This window comes from Mytilus galloprovincialis, chromosome 6 (genome assembly GCF_965363235.1).
Source record: "Mytilus galloprovincialis chromosome 6, xbMytGall1.hap1.1, whole genome shotgun sequence".
Lineage (NCBI taxonomy): Eukaryota > Metazoa > Mollusca > Bivalvia > Mytilida > Mytilidae > Mytilus > Mytilus galloprovincialis.
In genome coordinates, this window is record NC_134843.1 from 969,036 (window position 1) to 991,280 (window position 22,245).

The following is a 22,245-nucleotide window of genomic DNA, read 5'->3' on the forward strand; positions in this document are numbered from 1 at the left end:
TTCATAGGAAAACGTCAATTTTGTCGACAAATTTACTTAGGTATATAGGGGAAATGCCTTTTTTTCGGCTTACTTTTTTAAATTTTCGAATGGATGGCTATTTTCTTATATACGGAGAAAAACAAAAAACTAACATAATATCCAGGATTGCATAGTGAATCCATACACGTATATGTCACCATCCTTGTTTTTGAAATAAATGGCTTCAAAGTTGATCGATAGGCCTGGAATTTGACCAAAAACGTGTGACGTTATGGTGTACGGAATATAACTTATTCCTTCTCAGAGAAATGGAGAAAAAAATATGTGTCGGGATCTGAATGAGTATATTTTATTTTCATTTCCCCTGTCGACGGTCGTAAAGTTCCTAGTAATGCAATATAAAATTCTACTGAATCAGATATAATTTTATTTCGTCCTGCACATGGAATTTCACTAAAATGAATTAATATTAATATCGTCTGATTTTCACATCAAACGAGCATATACTTGAAACTTGCGTGAACAGGTTCCGTGTGAATCTTATGATAATAGTTCATGCATAAATCACCGGAATTTTGTACACGTTAAATTCACATAAATATTTGAAATAATATTATTTAAATAATATCTTTGTTCTAAAATTTGATTAAAACCATAAATATACCATCAGAGTTTTGTTAAGTTTACGTGAAAATTAAATGAAACATTTCACGGGAGATTCATCCGAATTACTGATTTTTAACTCCGTCATATTAGACAATGGTGGTATCATCACTGCATCCCGTGATGCAGAAATATAGTATTTTAAAAAAATTGATTCATTTAACAGTTTTTTAATTGCTCGGTTTGATGGTTGTTTAACGTTCAGTGGCAAATAGTTCATGCATGTTTCGGGACGATACAATACAATTTTGTTTTAAACAGTTGTTTATAAAAGACACATTTGATGCATCAGTCAAAAAAGATTAAAGATTCTGTTATTTGTGAAAATTATGAGGAAAAATAATGATCCTGATAAAATACACATACCAAAAAAATAAAATAACAAAACTCCAAGAAAAATTCAAAACGAAAAAATCCCTTATCAAAAGGTGAAAAACATCAAAAGAATGATAAGCAGCTGTCATATTATTGACTTGGTACATACAATACATGTAGTATAGTGTACTCTGCGTGGTGTATTAAATGTGTTACTTGTTTGCTCAGCAAGTCGGACAAACCTTGCAAACTGTTAACCCGAATATTTCAGTCGTTATATTTCGCTTACTACTAAGTAAGTAGAAGAGATCGATTACGGGGAGGGACTGAATTATTCGGGTTAGCAAACTATTTACATAACAAATCTTGAGATCATATATGCATTCTATATAAGTAAAACAATTGCGAAATTTAAAAGTTCCAGCTTGAAATTCAACCTGTATTAGATGTAAGCCGGAGTCTGTACTCTGTGTGCCTTTGTATTTTATCAAAATGCCCAATCCAGCAACCTGTCATGAAACAAAAAAAGAAAATCCAGACGATATGCGCACCATAATATGAGTAGTAACACCAGGTACATAGTTTTAAAGCTGAAGCAAAACGACTGCAGTTCTTAATAATTAGCCAAATTAACCCTATATATAACAAGTGCGGGATTAACGGTCGAACGGACAAATGTTAAACAATATGATGATACGTGCTCTATAAGTAATTTGGTGACAATGCATATTTTTGAATATGCAGTTCATATAATGGAATGGTAATTTGGAGATCTGAAATGTAGTAGCAATGTAAGAAGGCTAGCATTTCCCTCATTTCGTCTTTGGTGGAAAGTTGATTAATTTGAAATTTTACCGCATCTCCTTATATTTCATTATAGTTTGAGTTTTCTAGAGAAGAACAAAAGTTTTAAGACTTAAACTAATATTTACCAAGAGACTGAAATGTTACTGTGACAATTATACTACACATACTAAAAAATTTCAAACGTTTACTAAAACTACAAATAAGAAGTGTAAAGTTACTATTCCAATTAGCATTATAGTCACGATTTTCTTGATTGCTTCAAGGTGTTGATGTCGTTTGATTAATGCCCAGCTGTTGCTATCTTATAAATTGCATATCATACATGTATATCTCCATTTATCATTCTATCAGCCAACTTTTGTACAAATAACATGTACATGTACACAATTTTTTTTTTTATTTGTACTTGTACTTTTACAAATAAAGTCTCATGTTACCCCACTTCCATAATGAGCAAGCGGTAACGGAGATATTAAGTTTTGCGTAACTGTTCAATTTTGGTCTTCCTCGCGGTCTGCGTTTAAACTTTGTTGAATTTTTTGAAAAAAATAGAGGCAATGATTTAAATTTTAACAACTAAAGTTACAAGTGACGGGTGTAAATTTTAGGATTGATTGCTTTGATTATTGGTTGGTTAACGTCCAGTGGGAAATATTTCATGCATGTTCAGAACGAGAACAAGTTAACAATAAATACAATAGGTAGGTTTTGCAATAGAGGCAGAGCATCCGCGATGATGGTCGGGAAAATTTTAACTGACGCTATTTATGTATATATATACTTGTTCTAAACACTAATTTTAAGAAAGAAACTTTCCGGGCCTTTTCCGACGCCTAGTATGCGAGCAATATGGCCCTCAGAGCCCTAAAAGGTAACTTTGTTAATTTTCTTTCAGTCGTTTTGTCTCCCAACTTGTACATGTACATTATTTCCAACTCAAAACTAAAAAAACACCTAATACCCATGCAAGCGTAAATTAACCCGAATATAAAATCTAAATGATTTCAACGGATCTAGCTTTTTTACAGTCTCTTGCCGTTTGAAAAATAAAAAGTCAGTCGTTTGCATGTAAATTTCGAGAAAAAAATTACAACGGAATCAGGGAACACGGAACCGGTCTGACTACAGCCAGTCCTAACTATCAACTTGCGTTTGTAGACGCAAGTGGATACTCGGGGCTGGCTTTATTCAGACTGTAACGGCACCTGAATTTTGTTATTTTATTTCTGCCGAATCAAGTGCCCATGTATTTCTCAGCCTTCGTTAACTTTCTAATGCTTCATTCCGATGTTGCTGTCCGTCCTGAGTAGACCTGGTTTATACGATTACAAAGCTGGCACTGTATTTTAAAATATTTCCAAAACTATATGGAATTTACTCTGTACAGACCAATGAATTTCAGAGACTATTTACACATGGAACACAGGAAAAGTTATTCGGCTAAATAACCACTTTTTTACATTCCATACAAACAAACTATTTTCTGTATGATTTTCAACGTCTGCTTGTATTGTGCTTTTCCCCCTAATTATATCCGTATTCTCATCCAAATAAATTTCTATTTTGTCCGAGCGGTGTTTTTGATGACCATTTTAAAACGTATTAATAGTTGTAGAATTCCCCGTTTTTTTCACACATAATCCTAAGTTTCTATAAATTAGATTTCTACTTTCAAAACAAAATTTCATGGGGATACGGCGTGAATCATGAATAAGTGCTTATTGCAAAAATAAACCAAGGTTTACTTTTCTAAATTGTTATTTGGATGTAGAGTTGTCTCATTGGCACTCACACCACATCTTCATATATCTATACCAAGAATAAAAATAAAGTGATAACACTGTGTCTGTTATGCATAAGAAAATATATAGATAAAGCGTGCAGATGCTTAAATATCAAAGAAACAGAATATTTAAAAAGTAAAGTAATACTTTTTAAAGATTAACAATGAGCAGAATGATTGCCGGAAAACGATAAAACAATTTATGTCAAATAACCGTATTGCATCAAAACTTTCGGCATTCTGCATCTAGGGAAAGTTACCGTTAAAAATGTCACACAAAACCCGCTGCATTGGCTTATATGTGTGAACGTTATTCGATAACGTCAGGAACGATAACTCATGGCGTAACGTTATTCGGTATCGTGTTACCTTAATTACCTTATAGCGTATATGTTAACAACACATATGCATATTTATATGATTTTCGGAAAATAATATTTGCATAACTTCTCAGTTCAAAGGTACTTTTAATCATAAACGAATTAAGTTAAAATTAAGATCAGCGACTAAAATTTGCGCGAATTTGAAAATGACAGGTATAAGGTTTGTGTGCATTTACCTGTAATTTACCTGAGTTTATACCTGTGATTCAATCATGACAAAAACCTTAATTTCACGTCGGTTTTTTAAAGGAAAATGAGTTATCTCTCTGGTTGTCTATTTGTTTTTCATTTATTGTTGTGTTTAGCGTAAACATACGACGAATTTGCAGACTTTTTTTCAACCGAGTTTTACTGTGCGTATTGCTATGTATTTCTTAATTCTACATTGGTTAGGGGTAAAGGGGAGTGTTGAGATCTAAAATAAAACATGTTTGATCCCGCCGCATTTTTGCGCATGTCCCAACTAAGGAGACTTTGGCCTGTGTTAGTCTTGTATGATTTTTAATTTCAGTTTCTTGTGTATACCCTTCGTCAAACGTTGCAAACCAGTTATAGTAAGTCAATGCCACACCTACGATGAAAGTCGACTAATTACTCACGTTCCTTGAATATGTTTGGTTTATTCTTTATTATGAATCAATTAATAAAAATAACGTTAGCGCCTAAAAAAGTTGTAGTGACAGATTGTTGTTGGGATGAGCTTTTATAATTGTAATATTACAGTGGTCTCTTTTGTTTATTTAGTTTTATTTTTACTGTTTTTATTTTAGTATGTGTGGTTAATTTGAAAGGGTGACGAAAGTTGTCTTTTGCGAAAAACATGTAATCCTATCCTTTATAGTTTTTTCTGTTGATATAATTTTGATAAAATTAACTATACAGATGAGACTGCACCAGGTGACCATGTCATTGAATGAGTGATTTAAACTCTGTAATCTAAAAACATTTCAACGATTTTAAAAGCAAATTTTAATTATCAAGTCCCTCTGGTATCTATTGTCCCTCTTTTGATTACTTGGCTATAGATAATCTTGGGGACAGTTTACAAGCCAAGATATATCGGTTCATTGATAAAATTGTATAAACGGTATCAAATAAAACGCACCAAATATGCTTTTCGACAACAAATGTCTCCTAAGCGATACTGGAGGCCAAAAAAATTGTGAATCAAAACTTATCTAAAAGTGTAGAGGTAATAAACCAAAGGGACACAAAATATAGTCAGTGCTGGCCAAGGAAGAAGAGCTCTGCATCGAGGAGATATACTCTTTGATTATGAATGATTTGCAAATTATTGTAACAACAAAAATTAATAGCACAATATCAGTATTGTTAAGTTATTTACTCGTCTATCTCCTTCTTTCTTCAGTTAAGTTTTGGTTACCATACTGTACATTGAATTTTTATCTCAGTTGCATAATCTCGTACAGACAAACGTCTTTTCTGATGTTTCCTCTATTCAATGGAAATCCTTGTGATGTTAAGTACCTCACCATAACAAAATGAACAATTGTCACGTTTTGTCATATACTTTACACTTGGGACCATTGACTGTTTTGATTTGCGTAATCTATTTATTGTAATTTTCTGCGTTTATAATGGCATTAATAACGTCATTAGACAAATCCAAAAGGAATCGTTACTGATAATTTTAACGATTGATTAAGGTTAAAAATCATTCATTAGTCTCAAAGGTGAAGATATAAAGGAGAATTTAGTCATAAACTGCCACAAAAGAAAAAGAACAGTCCAACAGTAGGAAGAAAATTCTTCAAGGACTTAAGGTAGGAATAGCTAAATTTGTTTTTATAACATTAAAATGATTTTATTACTTTTTTTTAAATGAAAAATATTTTTTAGTATAAACTTCAAAACATCAATTTATGAATGCGCTTTTGTTCCCTTTTTATTTCTTGTTTTAGTACAACATTTTCTCTCCTTGATTTATGGAAGGATGAGGGCCTATCATATAAGAAAATTTTCGTTTTGAATTTTTCTCAGAATTCGGTATTTTTGTTACTATACATTTTTTTAAAACATTTTTCTATTTTCATGGGTTCAATGTGAAAACAATTGTGTTTTCATAATCTTTGGTACAACTTTATTTTCATACAAAATGATTGCTCGTAACATTTTGCATTGTTTATTTAAAATAAAATACTATTCTTTGTAACAAAAAAATGAATTCAAAGTGAAAATATGTATTGGCAGAATGAATTATTATACTTAGTATTATACAATCATAAGTTGAAACATGACAAACTTAACGCAGATAACGCTAGAATATTGTATGATTTCTACTTTTTAAAATTGTTGTTAAAATGTAGACTTTGTTTGCACCACTGCAAGGATCTACCCTGAGCTTAGGAACTTTGTAGAATTTTGGTCCTCAATGCTCTTCAACTTCGTACCTTATTTGGCCTTTTTTTTAAACTTTTTTGGATTCGAGCGTCACTGATGCGTCTTTTGTAGACGAAACGCGCGTCTGGCGTATATACAAAATTTAGTCCTCGTATCTATGATAAGTTTATTTGTTTAGAATTTTAGTCGGAAATTGGTATTTTTGTTATTTTACTTTTTCAGTTAATAAATTGAGTCATTCCTCTGAGTAAGTTTCTTTATTATATTCAAATATTCAAAATCCGATTTTTTAAAATAAAAATAATTACTATGGTAACAAGGTTTGCATGACACTCTCTGGATATACAAATTAAGTAGTTTTTAAAAAGTAAATTTATCAATTATGTATTGACGATAAAGTCTTGTTTCTGTCCCAATCAATAACCATTATCGAATTTGAAATAATTTTCCGGAATTTGCGAATATTCATGCTTTTCAACTACTCTAAATTTGGTTTGGTTTTGCAACTATATATTGATTCGAGCGATACTGGTGAGTTCTATGAATATAAACCGAAAGAGACAGATATATTATGAATCTTTGTGTTCATATGGAAAACGTTACGATCATTATATACGGATACATCATCATCTTTCTTCCGAAAGTTTAAAAGCGACGGAAAAATAATATGTTTTGTAAACTAGGTCTAATCTAATAAGTACAGTCATACACTATTTTTCAGTTAGTTAAAACATCAATAGTTTCCTACCTTTTACAAGAGAACTCATATTAAAAATTACCATTGTCCTGTTTACTCATGTGCTTACATAAACACGCGTTAAAAAATTACCATTGTTCGTTTTACTCCAGCGCTTACTGAAGCAAGCATCTTTAGTGACCATTGTCATTTTTACTCCCGCGCTTACTTAAACATGCGCTTAAAGTGTACATTGTACTTTTTACTCCCGCGCTTACTTGAACACGCGTCAATGGTGTACATTGTCTTTTTTCTCGCGTACTTATTTAAACAAGCTTGAAAATTACTATTGGCTTTTTATTTCTGAGCTAACTAGCGTTAATATTTTCCATTGTCATTTTTACTCCCGAGCTTTCTTAAACAACGGTAAATAAGAATCATAGTCATTTTTACTTCCGCGCGTACCTAATCACGCGTCAACGGTGGTCATTGTCCTTTTTACTCCGGCACTTACTTAAACACGCGTCAATTGTGTACGTTGTCCTTTTATTTCCCGTGCTTACTTAAACACGCATTAATAGTTTATATAGTCCTTTTTACTCCGGCACTTACTTAAACACGTGTCATAAGTAATTATTGTCTTTTTTTAAATCCCGTGCTTTCTCTCAAACAATGGTCAACTGAGGGGCTCCGGAAAGGTTTACTTGTTCAACATGTGACACTCGTCTGTTGATTATGGAAGTATAAATCTAGTGATAATTTAAATTCGACAATATCATAATTACGCACAGGCGATCTCGATTTGGGTTCAGAAAAGTGGAACAACCCGTTGTCATCATAAGATTATATAACGGTCAACTAAATAATATTTGCACCAACTAAACTGTCGAGGGCTTGCTTTAAACTTTACATTTTAATATTCATGTTTGTTTCACAACTGTCATACAAGTGGCAGATTAAGCTAGATGTCAAAACAGGTTAAGTCCCATTTCTCTTCAAAAAAAGGCCTGTACCAAGTACTGAATATGAGAATTGTTTTCCATTAGTTGCAATGGTTGATATGGTATAGCGTTTGTTTTGTCATATTTTTGAGAATTAGAATTTACTTCCAAGTATTTGTGGTAGATGCGAATGTATACTATCTTTCACCCCTCTTTTAGACTGCAATAATACAAACAAAATACTACACAAAGAATGAAAAGTTAAACATCATGAAACCTATCAAAAATAATATACCTAATACCTAATATACCTAAGGTGCTCCAGAGGTACGATAATAGTGATGCAGTAGATAGAAAAAAAGGAGTAAGTTCGGTAAGGGCCATAAATGGACCCGATTATAAAATTCAATGTTACAAGATGAAAAATGTTTTAAGTTGACTTTAAAACATGTGAGAATGTTAAATGGAACTATTTTTGTCAAAGTTTTATTACAAAGCGTTGATTTTTACATCTAAAATAGGTGAAGATAAGAGATTTTGGGATAATTTGACAAAATCAGCCGAGTTTTAAATTTAGGACCAGGAAAGATGGAGCGCAGGCGTTGATAAACTAAATATTCAAGATAGACATGTAAAATGTCTTTACAAACATAATTGTAAAATAGCTTTGCTGTCAACGTAAGCGCTCTAAGTTTCCTGTCCAATAATCGATGGGAATTTACCCATTTTCATTGACTTTTGCGTGGAAAATCAAATTGCAGGAACGTAAATTAAAAACAAAATGGCTTATTTCCTATCTAGTTACTGTATTAGCTTTGATTCCTTGTGATATTGGTAAATAAATCCTCATTTTAAAATTTAAGATAAAAAAGGGGGGCATTTTAGGACCTTACCGAACCTAATCGTTTTCCTTTGCATTAGTGAACGGACTTTGACTGAAGGGATATTCTAAAATATATTTTGACTTTCAAATCTGATCTAACGTTAATAGTTTAACAGTAACTCTGAAGCCCAGATTAATTGATGATAAAATAATTGATAATATTATGGAAAGATGTTTCACGGGGAATTTGGCAGATCCAGCAAACTTTGTGTTAAAAAGTAAAATCACAAAAATACTGAACTTAGAATAAAATCAATTCGGAAAGTCCATAATCACATGGAAAAATCAAATAACAAAACGCATCAAAAACGAATGGACAAGAACTGTCATATTCCTGACTTGGTACAGGCATTTTCAAATGTAGAAAATGGTGGACTAAACCTGATTCTATAGCGCTAACCCTCTCACTCTGGTGACAGTCTCATCAAATTCCGTTACATTTACACTGATGCGTTAACTAAACAGACACAACAAATAAAGCAGTCAAAATATTGGTTCATCAGTCATCATCGTATAACAATTTCAAAAGGAACAATCCAACAGAACACAAAAACATCTATCCACAAACACACTCATTGATTTGTGTGTCTGACGTCAGAAAATTCTACACGTCACATAAAACTGCCGTTCAATGTGCATACAAACAATTCTAAAATTTACATAGGCAATGTAGCATATAGGGTTAAAAATTCAAAAGTATGCAAGAATAAATCTCAGAAATAGACCGAGATTGAAAATAGCCCGAAAGTCATATATAGAATTTATAAGAATCCACAAATAGTTAATCCCCATACGCGATTGAATGACCTTGACGTTTATGGTTCAACGTATTTTGTAATTCATAATAGAAATAATAATAATGACATAAACAAGAACAATATCATAGTGACAGGATCTTTTAAAATACAGAGTCACGCCACAAGAACCAAAGAAACACAAAAAGCCGCATATACAAAGGACGCCACCAAAAAATGAAAGACAATGCAAACACATTGATGAGATGTATAAGTACCGAGCCACGTCAAACGGATATCACATAAAACCATTCAACAGTAAAAGTAATATTAATAATAGAACAAAGACAAATGAAAGAACTATAAAACACGTTGTTAAGATGATAAACAACATCAGTACGCAGAATCTATACATCAAGACCATCGTGTATTATTTGTGAAGTTGATACGGAATATTTATCAACAAGGTCTTGGTACATTCCGGTGAACTTTTTTAGAAAAAGGACGAGACGTTCTTTGACATACCCCTGGTTTATCAACTTTCTACTCAGACACTGATGACGTTTTACAAAGTCTGAGTAGGAACTGCAAGCTCTTGAATATCGAATAATTTGGGAAATATATATCCCATATGCAGGTGAAGTTGGTATATTGCTACTAAGGTGGGGGAATTTATAATTTCAAAATTAAAATCGTCTCGTTTGTCATAGATTCTGGTACTGAGATGACTGTATAAAACATTTAAGGAATGACTGTAATATTTTTACTGTCTATGAAGAAATAACATAAAAAATTTGGTTCACACTGAATAACTCGCGTAGCGGGTTATTTAACAGTGTGCACCACATTTTTTATGTTATTTCGAATAGACAGAAAAAATATTACAGTCATTTCTTATAATTTAATTCTAAATTTCATTTTAAACAGTAGAAAACCTTGAAAAAACGTTGATGACGTCACGGTCACATGACTAAATTATGTCTATGGTCTGATAACAAAATAACGTCAGCCAATCAGAAGACGCGTTACATCCAAAATTAAATTATTTATAAATGTAGGTTTTGTATCCGGTAGATTGAAGGAAAATCCATTAACCTTACAAAAAATCTTACTTATTAAGTCATTTAAATATTGAGTTTAATGGTAAAAACATATCATTAAAGCTTAGATTATGTCATAACTTTGACTTTGCTCGCCCCCAGATCTATAATTCAGGCTTATTGTCTTCCTATTGTATTCATTATTTAACTAAATTAAGGATAAATGACATATTAGTCTTTCTGATTTATGCAACCGTTCCTATGTTCATAGATAAAAACAGTATATTGATGAATGGTCGTAATATTAAAGATATATCGTGAAATAAACGACTTTAAACAATCACATATGGTGTTTTATCTGTTTGAAAAATGTATTGTGTAAGAGTCAGATCATAGTGAAGGAATGTGACTGTGTCTATGCTGCAAGTTTGGACTACGCTTATACAACTACGTTGTCAAATATACTGACGACATTTAAAAATAAGGAAGTATTTATGCAGTTTATCTAAATTCTTGTAAACAATGTCAATTCAGACCCTAGATGAGTAAATATGTTACTCTCTATTCCTATTTTGTTTTAAGGGTGGGGGAGTCTAAAATACATTTTAGAGATCCAACTGATCCAGAGAGAGATAATTTGATGCTGGTTTTACTATTTTCTAGACTTTGTCGCTTTTGATTTGAAAAATACATTTTGATACATTTCAGTCAATTAAAGTCATTCATGTTAAGTTAACTGGTCATAAATACCAGGATTGAAATTAAAGTGACAACTATCTCTGGCGAATCATTGTTGGCCTCTATTTTCAAGTCTCTTTTTTACTCTCTCGAAAGGTAAATTTATTTTGCTTCTCATTTATTTTCGTTTCATTTGATCAAGATCCTAGTAAATAAAGGCAACAGTAGTATACCGCTGTTCCAAATTCATAATTCGATAAAGAAAAAACAAATGCGGGTTACAGACTAAAACTGAGGGAATCGTATCGAATATAAGAGAACTACGACACAACAGAGACACAACACCGAAATGTTACACACACAGAAATGTAACAATGGCCATTTTCCTGACTTGATACAGGGCATTTTATGAACAAATGGTGGGTTGAACCTGGTTTTTTGGCATGCCAAACCTCCCGCTTTAATGGCAGTGGTGATTATAACATTAAAATGACAACATTACACGACAGGGTTACCTCAGGCATAGATTACCGTTGCTGTATTTTGCAACACTTTTGGAATTTTGGATCTCAATGCTCTTCAACTTCGTACTTTATTTGGCTTTTTATAACTGTTTTGGATTCGAGCGTCACTGATGAGTCTTTTGTAGACGAAACGCTTTTCTGGCGTATATGTAAATTTTAGTCCTGATATCTATGATAAGTTTATTTACAATAAATAAACAGATAAATGGGAGAAAATATAGGACAGAGAAACAAACGAATAATAGCCATCAAAAGGTAACAGGTTAAAAAATATTTGTATACGCCAGACGCGCGCTACGTCCACGTGTTAATACTTTTGATAATCTAAGAGTTTTACATTTACTTAAACCATAGAATGGTCTTGATTTTTTTTATTAGTTATTTTGTCTTAATTTCAATTAGCTGTAGTTTTTGCCTTTTTTGTTTTTGTAAGGGTTTTATACTTCCCTTTTTTAATTAACTGTTGTTTATTTTGTACCTTGAATTTGTGAAATTTTTTCAATAGGTATATTTTTTTATTATGCCCCACCTACGATAGTAAAGGGGCATTATGTTTTCTGGTCTGTGCCTCCGTTTGTCCGTCCGTCCGTCCGTCTGTGCCTCCGTTCGTCCGTCCGCTTCAGGTTAAAGTTTTTGGTCAAGGTAGTTTTTGAAGAAGTTGAAGTCCAATCAACATGAAACTTAGTACACTTGTTCCCCATGATATGATCTTTCTAATTTTAGTGCCAAATTATAGTTTTGACCCCAATTTCATGGTCCACTGAACATAGAAAATGATAGTGCGAAATTCAGGTTAAAGTTTTTGGTCAAGGTAGATTTTGATGAAGTTAAAGTTATATCAACTTGAAACTTAGTACACAAGTTCCCTATGATATGATCTTTCTAATTTTAATTCCAAATTAAAGTTTTGACCCCAATTTCACGGTCCACTGAACATAGAAAATGATAGTGCGAGTGGGGCATTAGTGTACTATGGACACATTCTTGTTGTAAATAATTAGTGACAAATCCAAAACATAGCTATAAATTATATAAATACAAAAGGTGCATGGCGTTGTTTATCTAAAGTAAGAAAACAGTTATTATAGTTAAATTCAGATATCCGTCATATTCTATATAGTGAAGCTATTATTTATTTTTTGCCTGATAGTAAAATGTTACTGTGTCAAGATAATCTAATTATAGTAAATTGTTGTCAATCATTTATACAAAGATTGGTCAATTGCTTTCAACTTCAAGATATTTGTCTGGTAACGTGATATACAACATTTGTTTTGTATCCAATTTCAAAGTTAAAATAAGTTATTGAGGTGAAATGTATCGAGTTCAATACTAATCCTGACCATTTTAATAATTCGGTACATAATTGAAAATAATCCTTTAATATGAATATCCTTTAATATGAAAAAGGTCAAACGAATTAAGCAATTTCTTTTATCTCAAATCAATTAACTTAGTAAATACTTAGAAAAACACTTGGTAATCTTGTGGCATTATTGTAAGAGACTTATTTGGCAAAAGGTGTTTGGTTTCTGTGTAAAAAGTTAATCACAAAAATACTGAACTCCGAGGATAATTCAAAAAGGAAAGTCCCTTAACAAATGTTAAAATCAAAACCTCAAACACATCAAACAAATGGACAATGCTATTGTTTTTCTTTGTTTCTGTTTTTCTATACACAGCCGTTACATTGTGTCAAGAGGCTAATGTATTGCAATATATAATTAATCGAATGTATATTAGGATTTTCCATATATAGTGTAACCTGCTTAATCCGACACCTGAGTATTCTAATATCCTGCTCTCACCGACACATTTTTATGGTCCCAAAATATGCCTATTCTTGCAGAATTAACCTGAGTAGTCCGACACCCTGCTTAATCCGACATTTTTTTAAGTCCCCCAGTGTGTCGGATTAGGCAGGTTAGACTGTAGAAACAAGACGTTGTACATGTATATAGTTTTTTTAAGCAAACCACGAAAGACGATTGATAGAAGTTTTTGTGCTTTTTTGTAAAATTGTTTGTTTTAAGATACATTGAACGACAAATATATGTGACGTATAAAATTTTCTGACGTGAGACACGCGAATCAATGAATGTGTTTGTAGATAGATGTTTTTGTGTTCTGTTAAATTGTTCCTTTTAAAATTGTTACACGATTATGACTGGTGTACCCATATTTTGACTATTTTATTTATTATGTCTTTTTAGATCACGCATCATTGTAAATATCACGAAATTTGATGAGACTGTCATCAAAGTGAGAGGGTTAGCGCTATAAAACTATGTTTAATCCACCATTTTCTACAAAATGCCTGTACCAAGTCAGGATTATGACAGTTCTTGTCGTTTTTGATGCGTTTTGTTATTTGATTTTGCCATGTGATTATGGACTTTCCGAATTGATTTTCTTCTAAGTTCAGTATTTTAGTGATTTTACTTTTGTCTTTCTTTAACCAATTATTCACACGTTCTTCTTTTTCTACAAACAAACGATGTATAAATAAAGGCAACAGTAGTATACCGCTGTTCAAAACTCATAAATCCATAGACAAAAAACAAAATCGGGGTAAGAAATTAAAACTGAGGGAAACGCATTAAATATAAGAGAAGAAGAACGACACAACATTGAAATGTAACACATACAGAAACGGACTAAGCATAAGACACAATCCTATGAGAATAGCAAGTATAACATCAAAACCAAATACATGAATTTGGGATAGATAAGTACCGTGACACGTCTTATAGTAATGTGAATTCACACTCAAAAATAAGAGAAAACAAACGACACAACGGAAACACAACGTTAAAATGTAACACACACAGAAACGAACTATAATATAACGATGGCCATATTCCTGACTTGGTACAGGACATTTTTAAAGGAAAATGGTGGGTTGAACCTGGTTTTGTGGCATGTCTAAAACAGTGATGCATTTTTTTTTATATATCTATGATGAAGGAGGGGACATCTAGAAGTGAAAAACAACTGGTTTGTTCACTTATTTGATTTGCTATCTGTAAATGTACCTTTAATCCGATTAGGGAAGAACAAATAATGCACTTGAAAGACAATTGTCATATATTATTACCGCCCCCTTCCTGCTTCGTTTTCCCCTGAGTTGTTGTAATAGCCATTAAGTGAGAGATGGATGTAAAAACAAGAGATGACTTCAACATCACCATTAGAAACGTACAATAGCTTCCTTGTAATCAGCAATCTTCTTTCAAAGAAATCATGATAGGAATACTAAAGTAGTAGATCAATACCTACACCTAATTTAAAAGTATATATACATTAACGGTATTTAGTATTTTTATCGCCCTTTATAATACATCAGTCCCCAGACTACCAAAGTTGAACTAGTCACACTTACGCTTTAAAGGAAAAGGCATAAAAAAATCAATTAACTACCACTGACGAGGTTTTAAAGTGTTGGTAGGCACAGTGATTTATAAAAGAGAACTAAACATTTATTCTGTTTTTTTTATGTTAATTTTCGACAAGAGTGGTTGTTAACAATTAAACTCCTCATAGAACTACCCATGAGGTTCTTGCAAAGTTTAGTTGTTTATTCTTTGCTGAGGAAAGTACAGACACTGTTTAAATGTCTTCCTTTTTAGACGTTTACATTTTCTGACGCCAAACTCAATGAATGTGTTTTTTAATTTGATAGATCCTTTTTGTACTATTTTGTAAACGTTTGTTTGTTTTGAGATTGTAACACAGTGTTGACTGCTATAACCATACGTTGACTATTTGATGCGATTGTCATACAAATGAGAGGTAAAGCGCTATAAAACCAGGTTCAATTTACCATTTTCTACATTTGGAAATGCCTGTACCAAGTCAGGAATATGATAGTTGTTGTCCATTCGTTTGATGTGTTTTATCCTTTGATTTTTCCATTTGATTAGGGACTTTCCATTTTGAATTTTCCTCTGAGTTCAGTATTTTTGTGATTTTATCTTTTACTCGTCTGAAGTTTATTAGACTTGTCTGTCAGGTTGGAATTTATTTATCTTAATATTTGAAAATGACCTTCCCGATATTAATAACTGTACAAATAATCAAATATCAAAATGAAGAATTATTGCTTGTTTCCCATGATAATTTATACTAATGAAGATGTCAATTAGGAAGCGAACGTTCCTATACTTGTTAAAATAATGTTCTAGTAATTGTGTCAAAGTGACAGTAAACAACTTAAAAGAATTATATACAGTCTTTTGATGCCATTATCTATATTGTCTCTAAGGACGGTTAATAATTTGACATACTGAATGAACATACGTCAAATGGTCAGAACCGTATGTTGACCATTGTCATGTCTTTAATTTTTCATTTTTAATTTTCGTAAATATTTTTTTTGTATTTTCTCTCATTTTTCTCACCTGGAAAGTTCCATCTCAATCGCAAAATCAAAATATAAAACACATCAAACTGTCATATTCCTGACTTGATACAGGCATTTCCTTATGTAGAAAATAACTGCTTGAACCTGGTTTTATAATTTTATTTTATTGAAAATCAACCAATAAAGGATTGAAATGTTACCGAATGGCTAGATTAACACAAACTATGGTGTAGAATCGCGTGTTTGACGTCAGAATGTAAACGTCTCAAAGGTAGAGATATGAAATAATTTTGTCTTTCAACTATGCAAAAACTACAATTGAACAATAACATAATGATCTGATGTTTAAAGTACAGAGCCACGTCATATGTATCAAAGAAACACAAAAAGTCACATGGACAAAGCACACTAGCAAAAATGAAAGATATTACAAACAACACATCAAATGTTCACCTCTTTTTCCACCTGTGTACAAGTTTCCATAATAGTCATTTCCGCAACAAAAAAAAAAGCAGTGGTGCTTTGAGAAAAACCCAAAATATATTTTAATAACACAGAAATGTTTTACTGCAATGAAATGTAGGATTAAATACCTAAAAGGCTCAAATTCAAGGAAATATGTTTTTCGACCCATTTTTGTATGCAACCGGATGTGACGTACTTGCTGGTATTATATCATAATTAAATTAATTATTAAATAGGCACTTTTTGTTATCTTATAAATTTATAAGACATTATTTGGTATCTTTTATCGTGAATAAATATCCAGGTTTGAAAAGGCCATATGTAATATATTTTTACTGATAAATGGAGTGTTAGTAGTTAAATTACGGTTAAAAAATGGGATCTAAATAACTTTGTCAAACATTCATTTAATTTTATGAAACTTAATCATAGAACAGTATCTGCATCAACATTTTATAAATGTATCAGTCCAAAAACATAACTGAAATACCCAAGGCCATCGTGGGAGAAGATTAAATTACATTAGACCTAACGTAACCGTTTATGAGTCGTTGTTTATCATGCATCTTTTCTTTGAAGGTCATACTTAATTATCAATTATTCAATTATTATGATTAATATACCAGTAACATTACGCCCCCATCTCTTTTTAGAATCCCTTTAGTGTAAATCAATGATTATAACATGTAAACACTAACTGAAAGATAAGCATGATGTTAACAAGCTTAACTCATAAATAGATAATTCCTCTGAAAACGTCAATTCTTCGAAAGAAGATAAACCTCATGTTATCGAAAATAAAACTAAAATATCTAACTATTGAACTTGAAATACAATATTAATATAATATAAAAAAGAAGATGTGCTAAGAATAACTTTCTGCTAGAATTAACTTAACGAAAATATATGTATGGGGGACATGTAGTGCACGACCCAAAGGGACGTTTATTATATGATAAATCGCCTTTTTACGGGTATCTATTGGTGCATAAACTTGACCAAATCACTCTCCGATTGACTGATATTTTTGTGAATGATTTGGTCCAGTTAATACACAAATAAATACCATTAGAAAAAAGCAACTGGAATTAAACCTGGTTTTATAGCTAGCTAAACCTCTCATTTGTATAACAGTCGCATACAACTTCATTATATTGACATCGATGTGTGAACAAGACATAAGAGGTAAAATGTTAAAATAGGGGTACAACAGTCAACGTTGTGTTATAATCTTAATTCATATAATAGCAAACAAATATGTAACAAAGAAACACAAAAAGGCACCGAGAGTTGTTTCATTGGCGCTCACACCACATCTTCCTATATCTATATATAGACAAAGTACATATGCAAAAAAAAGACAATAATACAAAAGATTACCATAGCACAATAAAACATTCAATATTTGAATGTGTACTTATAAATTATAATTAGCAGTACAGAAAAGTAGTTCGTTTTACATTTATATTGTCATATAATGGACAGAATTAAAATTTCTGCTAGTAGGTATTGGAATTCCAATTCCCCCTAGAAATATCAGGATCCTACTGAATTTCAATTTGTTCTGTAACAACCTAATAGAATTATTTATTTCCAGATACCTGAACCATGTCAAAAGTACTGACTTCCGTTTTGGTAGTTTTTGGTTTCACTGTAGTCTTAAGTCTACCTGCCAAACGGTCGCCATTTACAATGGGTCTAGGTGACCTTGAACACACTCGACAATTACCAGGTAGAGTACGAGAATTTGACATGAATGGTGATGGAGCATTAGACATGAAAGAATTAGAATTTTATTTCAAATCAACATTTGATGATGTAGAACACATATCACAAAATGTAAGAGAAGTCTTCTATGTTCTTGACACTAATGGCGATCGAGTAATTGATGGTCAAGGTATGTAGTCTTCTAATTTCTCTACGTATGTAATACGATTTTTAATTGCCAATTTATTATTTTTTTTAATTTAGATATCCTCCGAGTAAAACATACACAACATCAAAATTCAAAAGGTTACTAAAGGTATTTTATCAATATTGAGTAAACCGTCATTGTCGTGACGTGTTGCTACTATTTAGAATATCAGAACGTTTACAACGGATAACTAAAATGTATATCGTTCGTGACGTGTTGCTGCTATATAGAACATCAGAGCGTTTACAACGGATAATTAAAATGTAAATCGTTCAAACAAAGGCACAAGAAGATGTTTTAAAGAAACTGAGAACATTCTTAACACACTTTTCATTCTGCTACATAAATTATGTCAACTCAATGCACCTCTCAATGGCTGATTCCAAGTTTGAGAACAACATATGTTTTCTGTAAAGTGGTTTGCGATCATTTTTTTATTATTATTATTCTTTTAATTTACTGAACTTATGGCTTCTGATCACTGCCTTTGTATCTTTTGACTTTGTTTTACGTAACAGTCCATGATAAATGATATATACATGACATAAGCTGCTCACTTTCTGGTTTTTACATCTTCATTTTTACTGGTATACTTACAATAAGTACTCAGTCACTTTTTCCGATATGTTTAAATTGTACAGAATATGTATTTTTCTATGAAACGAAACATGATCTTAACTATATTTTAGTTGTTAAAGCTGTCAATGTTTATAGTTGTTTGAATTTGTATTTATTTCTCTCAGTTCGTCCATTTTGTTTTGGCCATTGCATTGTTTTCATTCTCCTACGTATGATTTTCGCTTTCCCTTAGTACCGTTTTACCTTTTTTCATTACGTACATTTTGATAAATTGTCATGTGTTAGATTTTTTAAAGGTAAAATTATTTGTTGTTCTTTTAAGTTCTGGTTCGATACGTAGTTCTCATTGAAAATTTATAAACAAATTTTCTTTCCAAAACTAACATGATAACTGTTCATTAGTGTTCAGTAGAAATATCAGCAAGCAATGGATGCTACCAGAAATAAAAATATTCTGCTATACACAAGAATAAAGTGTTACTCTGCCTCAATAATCAGTATTTATGTTCAGTAAGAAAAATAAGAAACAGGCTACTGAAAACTTCATAGGATTGTCACCAAACAGTCTTAATGAATATGTGTTAATAACGCGTGGCATCATTGGAAGTAAAAATATAAAGCAGAATTCTACGAATCATTTCATTAATATTTTTTACAATATTATTATCCGTATGAAAGGTGTAATACTATTAGTTACATAGTGTGCTAGTGACCTAATACGGTATATATGGGGTCAGTAAATTGGGTGAGAGCGAAGCTGGAATCACCATATGGAATTTACTGACCCCCATATATACCGTATTAAGTCACAAGCACACTATGTAACGAATTTATCTTACCGACTTATCTTATCTAAACGTGTGAAATTTAGACTAGTGACCTATCAAAATGAGCAAGTCTTTAACACTGTTAGCATTAAGAAACTACTTCCTTTGATCCTGCAAAAACAGATGCCAACAATAACAACTTGTAAGGTTTAAATGTGTTTTATGAATTTATTTCAATCTTAATTACAATTCCTTCGTCTGTTTAAACTTTTAAGATTTTTTTTCAGTACCGTTTTGTTTTTATAAAAGACGTAACACCACTACTAACCGTGTATGAAATAAGGCCCGCTTCCCTTTTAACCTAGTACGGAATATAAAGGGACGTAACACCACTAATAACCGTGTATGAAATAAGCTCCGCCTCCCTAATAACCTAATATGAAATATACACGGTCTCCACACGGACGCTTTTCACCAATCATATTCCTAGAAATGTATAAGATGTAAGATAAAATCATATATTATCCTTGATATACGATTGATTTCTTATGTGATTTTGTCACTTTTTTCAGAAATCGAGCCATTGCACAACCTGTAACAGGGAATAACACTGCAGGATATAACCTGAACCATTACACAACCTGTAACAGATATCAACACTGCAGGATAGAACCTGAAGGATGCTCGTGGCATACATTTGACATTTTCATTGTTTTCAATCATTTATCATTAAAATTCATTTTTTAACTGTGTGTTTGTAAATTTGTTTCAAAAGGGCCAATTATACCAAGAAGTCAATAAAACATTTTGTCGAAGAAAGCCAAAAAAAACGTGACGAAAATAAATTATGAAACACAATCACCACTTTAAAAACACTAGAAATACAGGTTGAACAAAACAAACCCGCCACATGCTGATATGCTACGGTAGGGTAGGCAATTCCCCGGTAGATTCCGTCATGAGAATAGATTAATCTCAATCCGTAACCTGAATTTAATCACGAAGAACCCTTGGTTCCAACACTTCATTGTAATCAGTAAACCTTCATCACTAAAATAATAATAAAAACACCAGTTATAGATTTCATTTCAACTACAAGATATGTAGACCGCCGAGTTATTACTGTGCGTGTTTCAAGCCATGAATCAGTAATACAGTGGTTGTCGTTGTTAGTCATTACTATTTTATTATTTACTGTTACATTCATAATTCTAGCCGTATAATCTATTTAGTGCGTACGTTGACTTGCAATTATTAACATTCTTGTCTTTTAGATTTTGGTGGATATCTGTAAAATTGACAGTCATATGCCTATTCGTGTTCTCCTATGTCGGCTGAACACTGTAATACTGCTATATATACATTGAACAAAGTACCACTTCTATCGTGCTGTTAAATTTTCAATTGAACATCTCTGTCATTTTCTTGATAAAAATAATTATATTTAAAAGATATAAATCTGGGCCACACTATCCTTTCTTTACATTTTATCCGGATATATGCTGTCAACATTGTTAAAATGAATTCATACTGAGAACATGTATAGTTTAATTAATCAAATCGGTTCTGATTAATTATTCAATGTTAAGTGTATTGGGCGAAAAGGGTTGGTCAAGATAATTGATTAATCATTTTCTGAATTAACGTATATATTCCCATAATAACAATCTCTATCTGTTTAGAAGATCGGATATCAAACGTAAGTACATTTATATTTATAATACAATACACGCTTTGTTTCGGTGTCTCACACAATTTGGACAATATAACGGAACTAGAAACTACCGCCTTTAAGTGTGAGTTTTTGGCTAGCTTAAAAAACATGTTTCATTCACCAATTATCGTTAAAACAAAGTACCTAGTTGGAAAATGACATTTTACATTCGTTTCTATGATTGATTTTGTCAGGTTCTATGGACTCCATCTTTGGAATTTTGCTTTGAGATTGATATGTTTGTTAATACTATCAATTTTTTCAAAATTGTCTTTTAATATTGTTTGATTCGTCACACAATTGAATCAATCATTTATACCTCAATTATTATTGTTTTGCCTCCGATTTAAATAGTATCTCGGTAAATTCTAGTATGTAAAATCGTTCTCAAAAACGTAGTTCTATAAAATACTGGTACACGTTAACATTTGATCATTATCTATTTGTTATCATCATCATCTAAACTTGGGGAAATAAATAAAGATTATTAAATGATGTGCAGATTGAAATAATTCTATATAATAAAGCAAGTACACACTACATAGAATAAATAGGATATTGTTTTTTTTTTAATTCAAAGTATTCACTGCTTAAAACAAATTGGAAATGGAATAAAAAAAAAAGTGATTATGCATATCTCATATTTAATTTGCAACAAGTCTTAAAGGGTGC

General features: G+C 31.7%; 1 protein-coding gene across 1 annotated transcript; it reads left to right on the plus strand.

Annotated features, from left to right (window-relative positions):
• Positions 1–5,577: 5,577 nt before the first annotated feature.
• Positions 5,578–20,606, plus strand: LOC143077950 (uncharacterized). Its single transcript, XM_076253002.1, has 3 exons — positions 5,578–5,717; positions 18,196–18,495; positions 20,432–20,606. The coding sequence occupies exons 2-3, from the start codon at positions 18,207–18,209 to the stop codon at positions 20,455–20,457; spliced, it is 315 nt and encodes a 104-aa protein (XP_076109117.1). The 5' UTR covers positions 5,578–5,717; positions 18,196–18,206; the 3' UTR covers positions 20,458–20,606.
• The last annotated feature ends 1,639 nt before the right edge of the window (positions 20,607–22,245 follow it).

Excerpts from the sequence above, each read along its gene's own strand:
- LOC143077950 (XM_076253002.1), top strand. The coding sequence starts at position 18,207 with ATGTCAAAAGTACTGACTTCCGTTTTGGTAGTTTTTGGTTTCACTGTA. Across the intron at positions 18,496-20,431 it reads TCGAGTAATTGATGGTCAAG|AAATCGAGCCATTGCACAAC; the intron begins GTATGTAGTCTT and ends CACTTTTTTCAG.